Raw genomic sequence first — 16,536 nt, forward strand, 5'->3', positions numbered from 1 at the left:
ATTATGGTATCATTCAAGTTATTGATTTTTGGTCAATTGACTGTCGAATTTTATGAAAAATCTGACTTCTCTTTTCATCCTTGTATGACTATCAGACCTGTATGAAATCTTTCCCTATTTACATAGACTAGACATTTATTGGTAGCAGAATGGAGGAGATGCACAGTACAGAAAGTGCTCTGATATCTTCACTTGCAGTCAGACATAAATAACAAAAAGACAGTAAACTTACTTTATTAAACAAAATTATCAACAAATCATATATCCATATATGTGATAAATATACAATATAAAATTTTCATTTCACTTTACATCTAAAAAACACAAGTTTTCACATTACAAATAAACAAACAAATACACAAAAAATTTAATCTACTAAAATATCTTTTCTTTTGCACATAGTAACTCAGTGAGCATTTATTTACCTCAGGATCAAAATAGGATAAAATATTACAAATGTTGATTTGGCACATGATTAAAGACAATTTATCTAAATGGTCTGTTATCACAGAAAGTATTGGACATAGACAGCTTTTGCCTGAAAGTCTGAACTTTTATTTTGCTTGCCTATGGAAATTCTCAAGAAGCTATTTTTCTTTTCAGAACAAGATATAGAATGTTACGGCAAATACAATTTTTTTTTAAAAGTAACTAGAATTTATAAGAAAGTGTAGATTGATCAATATGAATAAAACTAGTTTGTCTTACAGTGACAATTTTCCAGGATAGTCCGTTTTTTACCTCCATTTTAGAACAAATGATGGTTTAGTTTTTTTCATATATTGCAAAATTGTTTTTTTTGTACAACTTTACTAAAATTCAACCAGAATAAAATGCAGATATAAAATTGTGTATAATACTCAATTAAATGTGTAAATAATCCAGTCAAATGTGTTATTCATAAGGTTAACAATCTAAACATAACAATGACAATAAAAGAAAGTTTGTAATAATAATAACTAAAAATTTGTTCACAATGTATAATATCACAGATTATTATCTCCCAGAATTCATTTGGTTTTGAAGAAAGTTGGTTTTATTAATCTTTATCTAATCTTGAAGCTGACATCAACAGTATTTGGTTTTGAATTCTTTGTACAGTTCATCTAATGTATTGCATACTGTTTCTTCTGTCTTTGTATCTATGTCTAACTATTAAAAGAATGAAAATGGTGTGATAAAGACTGAGATTTGGCAACATTTTGTTTGCTGCTGTGTCAGCTGGTACAAACACAAAATGCTTTCTAATAGTAATTCATTTGTTTTCAGTCTTGATTCCCTTTTAGTAGAATGATTTTGTATGACACTAATTTTGAAATGATTACTGTGATAATCAACAAGGGTTTTACTTTTTTTGAAGAAAGATTTCAGTATTCAGATAAATTGCAATCTAACTTACTGTCAAGTACAAGTCAAAAGACATTTGCAGCATTACTATATTGCTACATATAGTGACATTTAGATTTTGAATAAAAGCTTTGTCTTTTTTCAGGTTTTTGAAATCTAGTAGATCTTAAGGTTTAAAAGTCCACATCCATGCAGTCTGGTAATGCAATACATTACTTATTTTGGAAAAAAATGTTTTTGAATAAAAAAAATATTTGCCACTAGATAAATAATGCAAACAAGGATCAATCAACAAAACAAGAGTGCACACACTGAAATGTTTCAACTTTCTTTTGTATGGTAAATCACCTTAACTGTTGATACATGGGTTTTCCCAAAGATATCTACATCACTGTTAAATTTGTCCTGAGGCTTCAACGACTGTGGATTCTGTGTTGATAACCAGACCTAAACATAAGTAATCTATGATAAAAAGGTACATCTCATCACCAAAGAGGCTAAACCAATCCCATATAATAAATAAAACAACCATTGGGGAAATCTTATCTTCAGTATGAAAAAAGTACTGAAATGTAGGTCACAAAGTATGTGAGATATAGACTTGGACATCATTCAATTTAATTTGATTTTTTGATTTTTGGTGTTTTAACGCCACTTTTAAGCACCGCTTTTCATTCAATTTATGATAAAAGCATAAAATATAGGTCAGACTGACCTGCATTTTTGTGATGCTGCTATACTACCTTAAATGCATCCTTACACCAAGATAAATGAATGTTTCAATAGTAATATCACATGCTTATTATGGTTAGAAGTGTTACATGAAACAAAAACTCCTATTGGTAGGACTATGGGAATAAAATTCACACTTCTGAGTGAGAACTCGTTAAACAAGGCTTTTACAAAAGAATTTTACTTTCTTTCTGTGCCTGTCCCAAGTCAGAAGCCTGTAATTCAGTGTTTGTAGTTTGTTGCTGCATGTCATATTTGTTTTTCCTTTATTGTTTTGTACATAAATCAGGCAGTCAGTTTTCTTGTTTGAATTGTTTTGCATTTGTCATTTTGGGGCCTTTTATAGCTTACTAAGTGGTATGGGTTTTGCTCATTGTTGAATGTCTATAGTTGCTAACTTATTCGTCCTTTGGTCTCTGGTGGAAAGTTGTCTCATTTGCAATCAAACCACATCTTCTTATTTTTATACTGAATTAAAAGGTTTTGTATGCTACACACAACAGTCTTGTCACCTTTAAATCTAATAAACAAGTTTACTAAAGTTTACTTACCATTGCTTCACTCCCATTGTAAGATGAACAAGTTAAACTAGGGCAAAATAACCGCAGCTAAAAAAATATAAAATCTAATTATTTGAAGCATTTAAAAACTAGAAAACTAGTGATGGGAAGTTTATAATGAATATATATGAATAACCAATTGTTACAGTCCAAATTTTGGTAAAACAGAAATTGTTCCTTGTATTGATAAAATTGAGAATGGAAATGGGGAATATGTCAAAGAGACAACAACCCGACCAAAGAGCAGAAAACAGCCGATGAGATTATCATAATATTAATAACGAAGATGAAAATTTTGATAGTCCTAATAGTTTTGCTCATACTGTGAAGCTTTGATATCTCTTACTTTCAGTACCTGATAACAGTGCGTGTGTCTTTATACTGAAAATTCTATCCTTTAGTTTCGCAGCAGTGAATTTAGAGCCATCACAAATATATCTGTAATGGGATATGATTGATTGATTGTTGGTGTTTAACACCACTTTCAATACTCTTGGCAATTTTGTAGTGGTCAATTTTTTATTGGTGGAGGAAGCCTGAATACTTGCAAAGAACCATTGACCTACAGCAGGGAAACCGGAAATCCTAGTCAATTAAGATAGGAGTTAAACACAGCTGAAGCAAGCGAGGTTCAAACTCACCTCTGTGTTCGACTGATTCCGACAACAAAGGTAGACATGTTATACACCATTGTGTAGATAAATCAATAGAGATTTACGGCATAACAAGTTTTAGTGGGGTTGACATCCGAGAAATCGAAAATATAACAGAAGTTTGCGACCGGGTGACATTTTTTAAAAATGTGAGTTAAGTACCTTGTGTTATATTAAGGTATTTAGGATTTTTTTTTCAGAGACAAGTGCCTGTGTCTGTGTTGACAGACTAGTGATAACTGTAGGTACACTACTTAGACCACTTTTAACAAGGTCTTTTTTGGGATATGAAAACAATGCTTATTATAATTTAATCATAATCTTTTTTTATCCACTAGATGAATTATTTTTTGAGGGTTTTCTTCTCCTTTTTTGTATGGTATATCTAAATTTAGATTGTTAAAATCTTTGCATTTGCTCATTTATGAAGACCTTAAGTAACTTTGAAATTTTGGAAAAAGTTTTCTTATTATCTTGATAGTCATCATAAGTCGAGAAAAAGATACATAGTATAGAATTAAATAAGATAACGCTGGCTAGTCACACTGAAAAATGACTGCATATTAAAGTAGCAGTGATTTTATAGCTATACTGAAAGTTATAATTGGTAAATAGTGGATACAATATGTTCTGAATACCATTGTTGTAAAACTCCATTTGTCATAACTGTCATCACTAAACAGGACTTGTTGTGAAAGAATATACTCACTACAATAAGACATTATTATCATTAAACCAGGACATTTTGTGTGGAAATTTACTAACCATAATCAGAAGTGGATACAATATACTCCATATCCAATATGGTAAAACTCCATTTGTCAAATTAGACATCACTAATCCAGGACATGTTGTGTGGGAATATACTCTCTAAAAGAAAATAATCATTACGGTACTTCATAATGCTTTGTTGTTTATTAATTTTTGTCTTTTTCAACATAAAAAACAAATGAAAAAATAAAAAAAATAAGTATAACAGAACCAGTTCGAAGAAAAAAATCTTTTGAGAGACATCATTACCACAATAGGTTTCATATTCATTATTTTTAAGTCTTCTTTAATACAAAATAAAATGATGAAAGAGTTAAATTGAGATACATTTCTTCAACTTTTTTAATAAAATGATGACTGGACTCAGCTGATAACAATGTTGAAGTATTTTGTACTCATCAGTTATGAGTTCAGGACACATGGACTCATTTTAATTAGATTTCTGAGAACCCTAATATAGAAATGACAACAGAGCATAACAAGAACTTCTCAAACATCCAAAGAAAATCTCCCACATATAGTATAACTTACCTTTTTATTGAGTTTATTATTGAGTGACACACTAACAGTATCTATCACATACTTAGAGGAGGAATAGGGGTTTTCTCTGAAAATATAAACATCAGGAATAAAATATTTATTATTGAAGAGACAGCATATTTCTCTTTGTCAGACAGACACAAATACTGAGATAACAAGACTTGGAAGTATATCATGTAAACAGTTTTAAAGCAATGAATAAATATCTTTTTTTCTGTTATGGTGAATGTGAAGTGCAAGGAAACCATGTATATTATGTTAGTATGCAAAACATATTCTCATTCTAGGGCAAGGAAACACCTACCCATGTTTATGCAGAATATATTCTATTTCTGGGACAAGGAAACATCTACCCATGTTTATGCTGAACATATTCTTTTTCTGGGGCAAGGAAACACCTACCCATATTTATGCAAAATATATTCTATTTCTGGGGCAAGGAAACATCTACCCATGTTTATGCTGAACATATTCTTTTTCTGGGGCAAGGAAACACCTACCCATGTTTATGCTGAACACAGGGGTTTCATTATTTTTTTAGACTGGAGGTACCTTTGAGATTACAGGGGGAACCAAACTTAAACGGCAAGGGGTCTGGGGGCCGCTTAAGGCCCCCAGTGGGTCCAGGGCTAGCCCTGGTAGGGGGACCAGGGGGGCAAAGCCCCCCGGAAGCTCATGGATTTTAGGGATTTCAACCTTAATTTTTTGCTTAAAAAAATAGGGTAAAGTCTGTAATATTTGCTTCAATTTTGGGTAAGTTAACATTGAATTGTTTTTTTTCTAGACATGCTAGAGTAATCATCTGAAAATACATTGCTTATAATTATTTTGTAATCAGTTATAAAATATGTATGACCATGGAAGTATTATATTGTCAATATAATACTTCAATGGTATGACCTATAACGCAGGGGTTTCATGTGAAATGTTGTTTAAATGTTTTGTTTGTTTTTATACTTTTATTAAATGTTTTGCATTTGTTCAATTTTGTGAATGAAATTTCATAAGTTACATAGTATATTATTAAAAAAAATTGATAATAAAACTTGTTGTAACTTTTTTTTTATTGCTTTGTTATAATCATAACTGTGTCAATTGTTTGTGTAAGTAATTTAACAGTGTCATGCAAACAATTAAACAAAATAAACAATAAACATGCTCTCATGCAAAACAACAAACAAACGTTTTTGATATATGCTAAGTGTTGTGATGGTTGTTCTTGTCCGAAAAAAAACAACATGTATTCAACTTTCACTTAACTTTAATATTCATAAAAAGGGGTGATTGTGAAATGGGGGGGAGGGGGGGGGGGGCAAATTAATCATAGGATTCTTGACTATAGTAAGTAAAAAAAAAAAAAATTTCACTTCTTCTTAGCTGTCTTTTTTTTTAATTTTAGAAGTCTTAAATCTCGTCAGATGTTATATTTTGTAAACGTAACAGTTATGTTAGTTCAGATTGTAAAATGTTTCACGATGTCTTACACTAAAAAATTCAATCACAACATAGAACACATATCGTGAAAACGGAGATCAGTGACAACGTCCAACGGGAAAGGAACTGATTTGATACGATTAACAATTTTTCTGAATTTCATAGAATGTTCACCTTTATTAAACCTTTTATTCATAAAATAATCTGTGATACAAGCTGCTTTCCTTTTATTAGACATAATATTGCTGTTGTTGTTTAAATTCATCAACAATTTGCCGCTTGAAAATATACTGCTAAATCGTCGCATTTTAAAGCGCTCTTACGATACAGATACAGACACATGGTTTGTAATTATCACTTCTCCTACTTTGGAGGTGTGCCTAAATTGGCAGAAGATAGATCTATACTTTAACGCGGACCTCGACGAAGACACCTATAAACATACACATGAACGGCGTAGAACGGAGATTGTCAAGGAATGAAAGAAATTAGATTTGAACGATCTTCATTTTACACATTTTTTTTTTTGTATTTTTATTTTTTCTGCCTGTACCAGACGCTTCCGTAGGCGGGTAAAAGTACCGGGTACCGGGTATTAATGAATGCACTGTGAACATATTCTATTTCTGGGGCAAAGAAACACCCACCCATAATTATGCTGAATATATTCTATTTCTTGGGCAAGGAAATGCATATCCATGTTTATGCTAAATATATTCTATTTCTGGGGCAAGGAAACACACACCCATGTTTATGCTGAATATATTCTATTTCTTGGGCAAGGAAATGCATACCCATGTTTATGCTGAATATCTGTTATATCAAAGGCAGATTTCATGGCTGCCCTGGAAGATGTCCAGATGATCTGTGTATCTTTTTCTCCTCCAAGTCTATCTTCAAGCTCTTTTATCTATAAGGTACAAATGTTAATATATTTAAGGTAAGTATAACTAAATAATAAACTGTTATCACAGAGATGTCTCGCCTTTTTGTAATTTTGATAATGCAAATGTTGAAATTAAAATAGCAATACTTTAACATGTAAGTGACTGAAGGTACATGGCTAAACAATCTCCATGGAATTAGATGTGCCAATGCTAATTCAACTGCATACCAAATACCATTGACTTATTATAAGTCGTTCCCTTTAAACAAACCTAAACACAAACATTAACTTGTAAACTATGTAAAAGTTTCAAAGTCAATGAACCATGATCAGGGGTGGGGGTTATATAATCTCCATGGAAACGATACTTGCAAATGCCAATAAATTTGCATACCAAATATCATTGACTTAACATAAGCAGTTCATCTTAAACTGATCTAATCACAAACTAATACATGTAAAGTAAGCAAAAGTTTCAAAGTAAATAGACCATGACTGAGGGGGTGGGCCAAATATTCACCATGGAAATGAGATGTGCTAATGCTTATACAACTGAACACCAATTAACATTGGCCTACCACTAATGGTTCCTCTTGAACTGACCTTATCACAAACTAATACATGTAAACTTAGCAAAATTTTCAAAGTCTATAGACCATGACTAAGGGGGCGGAGCCAAATAATCTCCATGGAAATAAGATATGCCAATGTTTATACAACTGGATACCAAATATCATTGACCTACTACTAGTGGTTTCCCATAAATTGACCTAATCACAAACTAATACATGTTAACTATGAAAAGTTTCAAAGTCAATAGACCTTGACTGAGGGGGCGGGGCCAAATAATCTCCATGGTAATGAGATGTGCCAATGCTAATACAACTGCATACCAAATATCATTGACCTACCACTAGTGGTTCACCATGAACTAGACCTAATCACAAACTAATACATTGTTTGACGCCGCCGCCACTGTCGCTGCCGACGACGCCGGAAACAGCATACCTTTGTCTCGCTTTTTGACTCCGTCAAGGCGAGACAAAAACTACATCCTGTCAATACTTATATTTAAGCATTGCACAAGATCCAGCTTTTCTCGGAACAGACATTGGTAAAGCTATATGCCTTTGCCATTTTGTTTGAAGGGGAAGCAGAAAGATGTAAAAAAAAGTATATAAATATATTAAAAAAAAGCTGCATTTCTTGTTAAATAATATGTCTATGTTGATGAATATCATGGATGTTTTAGCGTGGAAACAAACTACCATAACTCACTAAGGTATAGTGTCCAAATATGTTTGAAGCAAATATATTCTTCAGTCCATCTTTTGTAGTTTCATCTGTGTGGTATAAACAACCTTCTCCTGTTGACAAAACATGGGCACAATTCCTGTCAATATAAAAAATAATCAACATGTAAAATTCTGTCTTTCCTTATACAGGTTACTGTATAATCAAGATGCATTAAAATCTAAACCTTAGATTTGTGTTTGGTTTCATAATGTTAATTGCAGGAAAATAGTATTAAAAGTTGTTTGCAAAAATGTTCTAAAAATCTTATTTTATTATGTTTATGAGTTTTATCAGAATAAATAAAAATAATATATATCTACCCTTTGATCAATAAGTTCTCATCCAAAAGCATCAATAACATTTAGAATAAACAGCTGCGCCATGAGCGCATGATACGCCCGTCATCTTGTGTGTGAATTGTTATTCAATAGTCATAAATAGTTTCTGACATACGGCCTGACATGCGAAAACCCCCTTTTTTTACAAAAAACACAATATCTCTAAAATAAAATTTTGAATCAAGACCAAAAAGTATACAGATCTTTAGATTAATATAACTAAGAAGAGTGTAAAATTTTAAGCAATAATCATAAATCGTTTTTGAGATACGGCGTGACATGTGAAAACCCCCTTTAAAAAAAAAAAAAAAATCAATATCTCAAAAATAAACTTTTGAATCAAAACCAAAAAGTATACAGATCTTTAGATTAATATAACTAAGAAGTGTGATAAATTGTAAGCAATAATCATAAATAGTTTTTGAGATACGGCGCGACATGTGAAAAACCCCTCCCCCTTTTTTTACAAAATACTCAATAACTCAAAAATAAAATTTTGAATCATCACCAAAAAGTATACAGATCTTAAGATTAATATATCTAAGAAGTGTGTAAAGTTTTAAGCAATAATGAATAAACTGTTTTGAGATATGGCGCGACATGTGGAAAAACCCCTCCCCCTTTTTTAACAAAATACTCAATATCTCTAAAATAAAATTTTGAATCATCACCACATCTTTCATTTCTTGCTTGTAGTACTGCATATTCTAGATCTGTGCCCTTGCTGATTACAGATCCTAAGATTAATATAACTAAGAAGTGTGTAAAGTTTTAAGCAATAATCATAAATTGTTTTTGAGATACGGCGCAACATGTGAAAAAAACACACACCTGTTTTAGTTACTAAGTCCCATAACTCAAAAAGTTTTAATCTTATTTTCACCAAAAAGTATACAGATCGTTTGACCATCATAAGAAACAACTATGTTAAGTTTCATAAAATTTGGATAAGTCGTTCTGATGTTATGGTGCGACATGTTTATGCCGGACAGACAGATGGACAGACAGACAGACAGACAGACGGACACCGGACATTAATTACCATAATACGTCCCGTCAAAAATTGACGGGCGTATAAAAAGTGTGCATCTTCTTTTAATCATACATAACTTTACAAATATAAAAGTACAAGATTCATCTATAATTCTATTGATCATGTGGTAGAAATGTTCTGTTTAAATTTTATTACTTAGCGCTAAACATATTAAGATATTCATTGCTTATTTTTAATGATCTTCTGTCTCTAAGAGTAACAGTTGGCTCCTGTGACTCAATAGAAACTACTTACAATATAATTCCATTAAAACTACTTACGATAGAACTCCTTTGACCACGTTTGTCCAGTTGACTCCTGTCACAGGCATAATGCCAGCATTCAGATATAAATAGTCTATTCCTTTATATCTATAATTAATCAAACAAGAATTAATTTAATGTAATCATATACTGAACTAGTATACATTATTGTTTACGGGCCAGCTGAAGCCAGCCTCCGGATGCAGTATTTTCTCGCTGTGTTGAAGACCCATTGGTGGCCTTGGGCTGTTTTCTGCTCTTTGATAGTAATGCAACTTTATATTAACTATCAATGAAGTATCTCAAGAAGTTCCTATCAAAATATCTTAAGCAGAAAACTTACCATTGAAAATTGTTAATAAATTCAGTCACAAAACCATGACCTAGTGGGCAGGGCCTCAAAATATTACAGATTTGACACAACTGTATCTATATTACCCTTGTTATCAAGGAACCTTACCTCTGTTTGAGATAATGGGACGCTTTGATTACAGATTTGACATTACTGGTATCTATATTACACTTGTTATCAAGGAACCTTACCTCTGTTTGAGATCATGGGCTGCTCTGATTACAGATTTGACATTACTGTATCCATATTACACTTGTTATCAAGGAACCTTACCTCTATTTGAGATCTTGTGCTGCTCTGATTACAGATTTGACATCACTGGTATCTATATTACACTTGCTATCAAGGAACCTTACCTCTGTTTGAGATCTTGGGCTGCTCCGATTACAGATTTGACATTACTGGTATCTATATTACACTTGTTATCAAGGAACCTTACCTCTGTTTGAGATCATGGGCTGCTCTGATTACAGATTTGACATTACTGTATCCATATTACACTTGTTATCAAGGAACCTTACCTCTATTTGAGATCTTGTGCTGCTCTGATTACAGATTTGACATTACTGTATTTATATTACACTTGTTATCAAGGAACCTTACCTCTGTTTGAGATCATGGGCTGCTCTGATTACAGATTTGACATTACAGGTATCTATATTACACTTGTTTTCAAAGAAACCTTACCTCTGTTTGAGATCATGGGCTGTTCTGATTACAGATTTGACATTACTGTATCTATATTACATTGTTATCAAGGGACCTTACCTCTGTTTAAGATCTTGGGCTGCTCTGATTACAGATTTGACATTACTGTATCTATTTTACATTGTAATCAAGGAACCTTACCTCTGTTTAAGATCTTGGGCTGCTCTGATTACAGATTTGACATTACTGTATCTATATTACACTTGTTATCAAGGAACCTTACCTCTGTTTGAGATCATGGGCTGCTCTGATTACAGATTTGATATTACTGTATCTATATAACACTTGTTACCAAGGAACCTTACCTCTGTTTGAGATCTTGGGCTGCTCTGATTACAGATTTGACATCAGTGGTATCTATATTACACATGCTATCAAGGAACCTTACCTCTGTTTGAGATCTTGGGCTGCTCTGATTACAGATTTGACATTACTGGTATCTATATTACACTTGTTATCAAGAAACCTTACCTCTGTTTGAGTTCTTGGGCTGCTCTGATTACATATTTGACATTACTGTATCTATATTACATGTGTTATCAAAGAACCTTACCTCTGTTTGAGATCTTGGGCTGTTCTGATTACAGATTTGACATTACTGTATCTATATTACACTTGTTATCAAGGAACCTTACCTCTGTTTGAGATCATGGGCTGCTCTGATTACAGATTTGACATCACTGGTATCCATAACAACAATATTAATTGAAGACTTTGGATGTGAGACTAACAATGCATTCTTAGCAGCCTCTGCTCTATGTATGTTCCTACATAGCAGACAAAGTTCAAGGTTGTTGTGTAAGGTCAGTAGTCTTTCACACACACTAAGTCCAATGCCTCTAAAAAACAAAATTAAATGATAACAGTTTTGTTTAGATTTTTATTTTGTGTGTGTGTTTTTGTTCTTGAAAGCCAAGGTTATACATGTGGTTGGACCAATTATCAATTTCAGCAAAGACACGCTGAAAGTATAAACATTGTAATTTCAATGTATGAAATATTTAACTACAACCCATTTACAGTGTAAAAGATATGATTGTATCAGCTGGCCTGTAAAAGTTACCATAAACATTGATCATACCGTTAGTGAGAAAGGAGGAACTCATCATGCTCATGTACTCATGTAACAGTATACATGTACATGTATGTGTATTATTTAAAACATCACAGTAGCCTTTACACATTCAACTTTAAATGCATACCACTACATTGTATATCATGCTAACATTATTTACTTATCTGTACAATGGCAAGATATCATAGATATAAACATACAATGGTGTCTTTGGTTCAATATTTACAAACATAAAACATGTAGTAGAGATCTGAAACATGTATCATAGGAGTAAAATCTTAACAGAACTTATCTCCCACTTTAGATCTGATATATGTTTATTAGTTATCTCCCATTTTAAAGCATTCAAAGTTCATAAACAGGTTGTAACATTGACTAGTTGCCCTCTTTATCACATAACATCAAAGCCCTAGGGATTCTACAGCATACCAAAAAATAAAAGAGGGATAAAAATAAATGCACATCAGCATTTAAAATCTTTATAGAGTTACCACCCTTTTTACCTATGACACATCAACAGCAGCATTTAAATCTTTATAGAAGTTACCTCCCTTTTGACCTATGACACATTAACAGAAGCAGTAAAATCTTTATAGAAATTACCCCCCACCCACCCTCACCCCTTTGATGTTGGATTTTTTTTGTGCTAGTACATGAAGTAAAATTCGACATTGCCTCTCTAAATTTCATCATATTAATACATTTTCAAGTTAATCTATAGGTATATTTGTAATTGAATTTTATCAAACAACCATTGAAATGCCGAAAGAATTAAAGGTGTCTCATAAAAAAAATAAATAATAACACATGACAATGACATCCTTCATCAGGCGATCTTACATTAATGACGTAATGATGGGGTGACAGTTTACAAGGTGTTCTTACCTTTAATGGGGTGATAGTTTATCATTACACCTGTTCAGGTAGATAACAAAGCTAAATTGGTATAATTTAATCAAACAAATATACAAATATATTTATATATGGATAGGTGGTTTCCTATTCTTATGTAAATAAAATTACAAATAAAAAAATGACTTTATTAAATAAACCGTTAAAACAGTTTAATTCAATTAAAACTAAAGTTATCTAAAATATTTTAAAATTAAATGCTATAAACATATATGCATGCACACAGAATTAAATCTCAAAACTGTAGTGGAATACAGTGTGTTTTACCAGCACAAATGTACATATTGTGTTGATCCATATTTATTTTGTTTACTTGAGCTGCAGTACATATATCTTTACAACAGCTGTAGCTACTGTATTAGGGAGCCTGCTATCTGAGTTTCATTTCCTTATTGTGTGTTTTAGTTTTATAATATACGGTCCACATAGGTAAAGTAGGATTTTTGCACAGGTAAAAATGGTTTTACACCTGTAGCAAGTCGGGCTATATAAACCATGTGTAATCCATTGTTGTATGTCTTTGTTTGAATGTCTCACTCTGTTATTTTTTCGGTGTTTTTTTTTTGTTGGTGGTTTGTGATACCCAGTTTTATAGGTGTTGATGGTTTGTGATGCCCAGTTTTACAGGTGTTGATGGTTTGTGATGCCCAGTTTTACAGGTGTTGATGGTTTGTGATGCCCAGTTTTTCAGATGTTGGTGGTTTGTGATGCCCAGTTTTTCAGGTGTTGGTGGTTTGTGATGCCCAGTTATTCAGATGTTGGTGGTTTGTGATGCCCAGTTATTCAGTTGTTGGTGGTTTGTGATGCCCAGTTATTCAGGTGTTGGTGGTTTGTGATGCCCATTTATTCAGGTGTTGGTGGTTTGTGATGCCCCGTTATTCAGATGTTGGTGGTTTGTGATGCCCAGTTTTTCAGATGTTGGTGGTTTGTGATGCCCAGTTATTCAGGTGTTGGTGGTTTGTGATGCCCAGTTATTCAGGTGTTGGTGGTTTGTGATGCCCAGTTTTTCAGATGTTGGTGGTTTGTGATTCCTGTTACCATTTTTATGTATTATCCATTGGTCTGTTGTTCTTTTAAAGTTTCAACAATAAAGACAAATTTCATATCCTTCTATATATGTTGAAATCTAGATCTCCCTTCAGTTTAATAATATTATTTCATTTCATAAAATTTATGAGGAAAGACAATTTTATTTTTAAATATGCTGGCCTCACATTTAAATGTGTTGCATTCCACAAATCATTATTACCAAAAGTCTTGCAATCTATATGAATGCATGTGTCATCAGCACACATTTTTTTTGCAGTTGGAATTCAGGGAAAAAAATGCTAAGTAATTTGGTGAAACTCTGAAAAGTTTCAGTTAGTACATGTAGTATGCTGTTGTTAAAATTGCTATAGTTTGTGGTAATAACATTGACTCTGTCAATTCATTTGGTGTTAAGATTTTACTACTTCTAAAGCCAGGAGTTCTGACTTTGGAACTTGGTGTCCTATCAGTGTATCCCAAAACTAACAAACATTGCTTAAAGGTGTTAGAAGTCCATGATGAAAATCCTGTAGCAGGAAGTTAAAATAAAGATGGAGGTTTGGGTCTTATTGTTATGCTGAAAAAATATTTCCATGGGAAAATTCTCTTTTCTTCATCAAACTCAAAGAAGTTAAAAAGATACTGAGACTGACTCTGAAAGAATACATTCAGTTATATATATATATACGATGCAGTCCGGTAAATCTGCCCACTTAAGGCTATGACGTATGTATTTCTGCTTGATAATATACAAATTGTATCAAATTTAATATAAATCGATTCACTGACAAATCAATGTTGAGTAGTTTATCTCATTTCCCAAAAAACATCTGAAATAAATTTTAAAATCAACAAAACAAGTGGGTCATTCGTGTTTTTATCGGAAATGTGTTTGTCCGGTAAATACGCCCATGCACAGTAAATATGTATGGAGGGCCAGTTTATCACGTATTTATGAAAGGAAAAGGTGATCTATTAATAGACCACTTATATAGGGATTCAAGATAATAAAAAAAAAATAAATTCAAGTCAGAAATGAGTTTTGTAAGCAATAATATGATTATTATTAGCTTCAGGAACTGTATTATATATCACTAGATATTTTCGTAATAAGGATTTTTCTTTAAAATTTGACATGCAGTGATGATAAGTACAGTTCCTATGAATAAAAATAGCAGACGAAATATTCACGGAAGTGACAATTACGGAAGTAAATGGGAGTGGGCGGGTTTACCGGACGGGCGGAATTACCAGACACTACTGTACGTAATGGGTAACTATTGATGAAGACTCACTGTTGAACTTCAGTACATTATATTAAGTACATGCAGGTCCTTCACCATTTCGTTGTGAGAAGAAGAAAAAAATGTTCTGTTTACCTACCTGGAACTTGGAAGGCCTGCTATGCATGATGCCAACAACAAAGAAATATATGGAAATTTCATGACCTAGAGTCATTTCTCACAAATGTGAGATGGGTACCTTGTATTATAAACAAATATAAAGGTATTTTTTTCAGACAAGTGGCAGTGCCTGTGACTGTGAGAGTTGACTTCACCGTCACTTGTGCCCAAGAAAATAACAAAAAACTTACGAATTGCCTCCGGTTATTACAGCAACCTTCCGTAATCTTATCATTTTTTTAACAAATTTCTATTTCCAGATCTACTGATTTAACTTGTAAGTGTGTTGGCCTTTGGTGTTTACTTTGAAGTTTCCCCAACTTTTTTATCTGGTTCCCGTACTATTCGACAAAGATAACCAGTCACACATGTGTAGTATTCACTCAATAACTGACACAGAACCGTATAATTTCCGGTATGACAGTAATGATACAATAAGTTCAAAAGTTAATTTAATCTGGGAACAGTTTATCTAACTTATATGTTCCTGATTTAATGAGTCATTGACTGAATTCTAATAATGATATATGTTCTGGAACAGGATTCACAAGGTTCAATTTTACCAGACTCGCATATTAAAAATGTGTTCTATAATGTAACAGTAAAAGAAAATACAATATAATTATGATTATTAAATAATACACATAGCAATCAATATTTTTTCAATAATAAAAGGGGAGAGTAAGCTATTGGTTATTTCTGCTCTGGTTGATCAAGGTTAAAGCTGGGACATATGATATATTAGTTATGTTAGTATAATAGTCCCAGGTCAGTGGCGGATCCAGGGGGGGGGGGGGGGTTCCAGGGGTTGGACCCCCCCTTTTTTGACGATCAATGCATTTGAATGGGGACATATAGTTGGAACCCCCCCCTTTTGTCTCATGAAAGGGAGGTTATAGAAATTTGATATTTTGGATAATGATATCAGTAAAGTGTTTTATTTGATTGATAATTACAAACAAACCTGCTTAATTAAGTTATGCAGCAATTTATGGTTATACATATACGTTTCATGAAAAATATTTAAAAAAAAAAAAAAAAAAAAAATACAGAAACACTCACAATTTCTAGGCAGGGGACATGATTAGATTAAGAAATATTTTCACGGGCAGTATATCACAGTGAAATATTGTCATGGACAGTATTGTATGTTGAAATATTGTCCAGAAGGAGGAGATAAAATTTCATGGACGAGGACACTATT

The 16,536-nt window shown here is 32.6% G+C and overlaps 1 protein-coding gene across 2 annotated transcripts; it reads right to left on the reverse strand.

Annotated features, from left to right (window-relative positions):
• Positions 1–218: 218 nt before the first annotated feature.
• LOC127731229 (3-keto-steroid reductase/17-beta-hydroxysteroid dehydrogenase 7-like) lies at positions 219–15,679 on the reverse strand. Of its 2 annotated transcripts, none has more exons than XM_052240217.1 (10): positions 15,524–15,679; positions 11,549–11,752; positions 9,872–9,961; positions 8,202–8,316; positions 6,832–6,947; positions 4,595–4,670; positions 4,058–4,162; positions 2,631–2,687; positions 1,696–1,794; positions 219–1,152 (listed from the first exon to the last, which is right to left on the reverse strand). In XM_052240217.1, the coding sequence occupies exons 1-10, from the start codon at positions 15,565–15,567 to the stop codon at positions 1,069–1,071; spliced, it is 990 nt and encodes a 329-aa protein (XP_052096177.1). In that variant the 5' UTR covers positions 15,568–15,679; the 3' UTR covers positions 219–1,068. The 2 variants fall into 2 exon arrangements, with proteins under 2 accessions (XP_052096177.1, XP_052096178.1); XM_052240218.1 differs by lacking the exon at positions 15,524–15,679 and adding an exon at positions 12,874–12,915.
• Positions 15,680–16,536: the final 857 nt, after the last annotated feature.

This window comes from Mytilus californianus, unplaced genomic scaffold, assembly GCF_021869535.1.
Source record: "Mytilus californianus isolate M0D057914Y unplaced genomic scaffold, xbMytCali1.0.p SCAF_2, whole genome shotgun sequence".
Lineage (NCBI taxonomy): Eukaryota > Metazoa > Mollusca > Bivalvia > Mytilida > Mytilidae > Mytilus > Mytilus californianus.

What these genes read in the sequence shown, in the direction of transcription:
- LOC127731229 (XM_052240217.1), bottom strand. Translation starts at nt 15,567, where the DNA reads ATGATAAGATTACGGAAGGTTGCTGTAATAACCGGAGGCAATTC. An exon ending in GTAATAACCGGAGGCAATTC is followed by an intron (nt 11,753 to 15,523) that starts GTAAGTTTTTTG and finishes TTTGTTTTTTAG; the next exon opens with AGGCATTGGACTTAGTGTGT. An exon ending in TGTATCCACTTCTGATTATG is followed by an intron (nt 2,688 to 4,057) that starts GTTAGTAAATTT and finishes ATATTTTTTTAG; the next exon opens with CTGCGGTTATTTTGCCCTAG.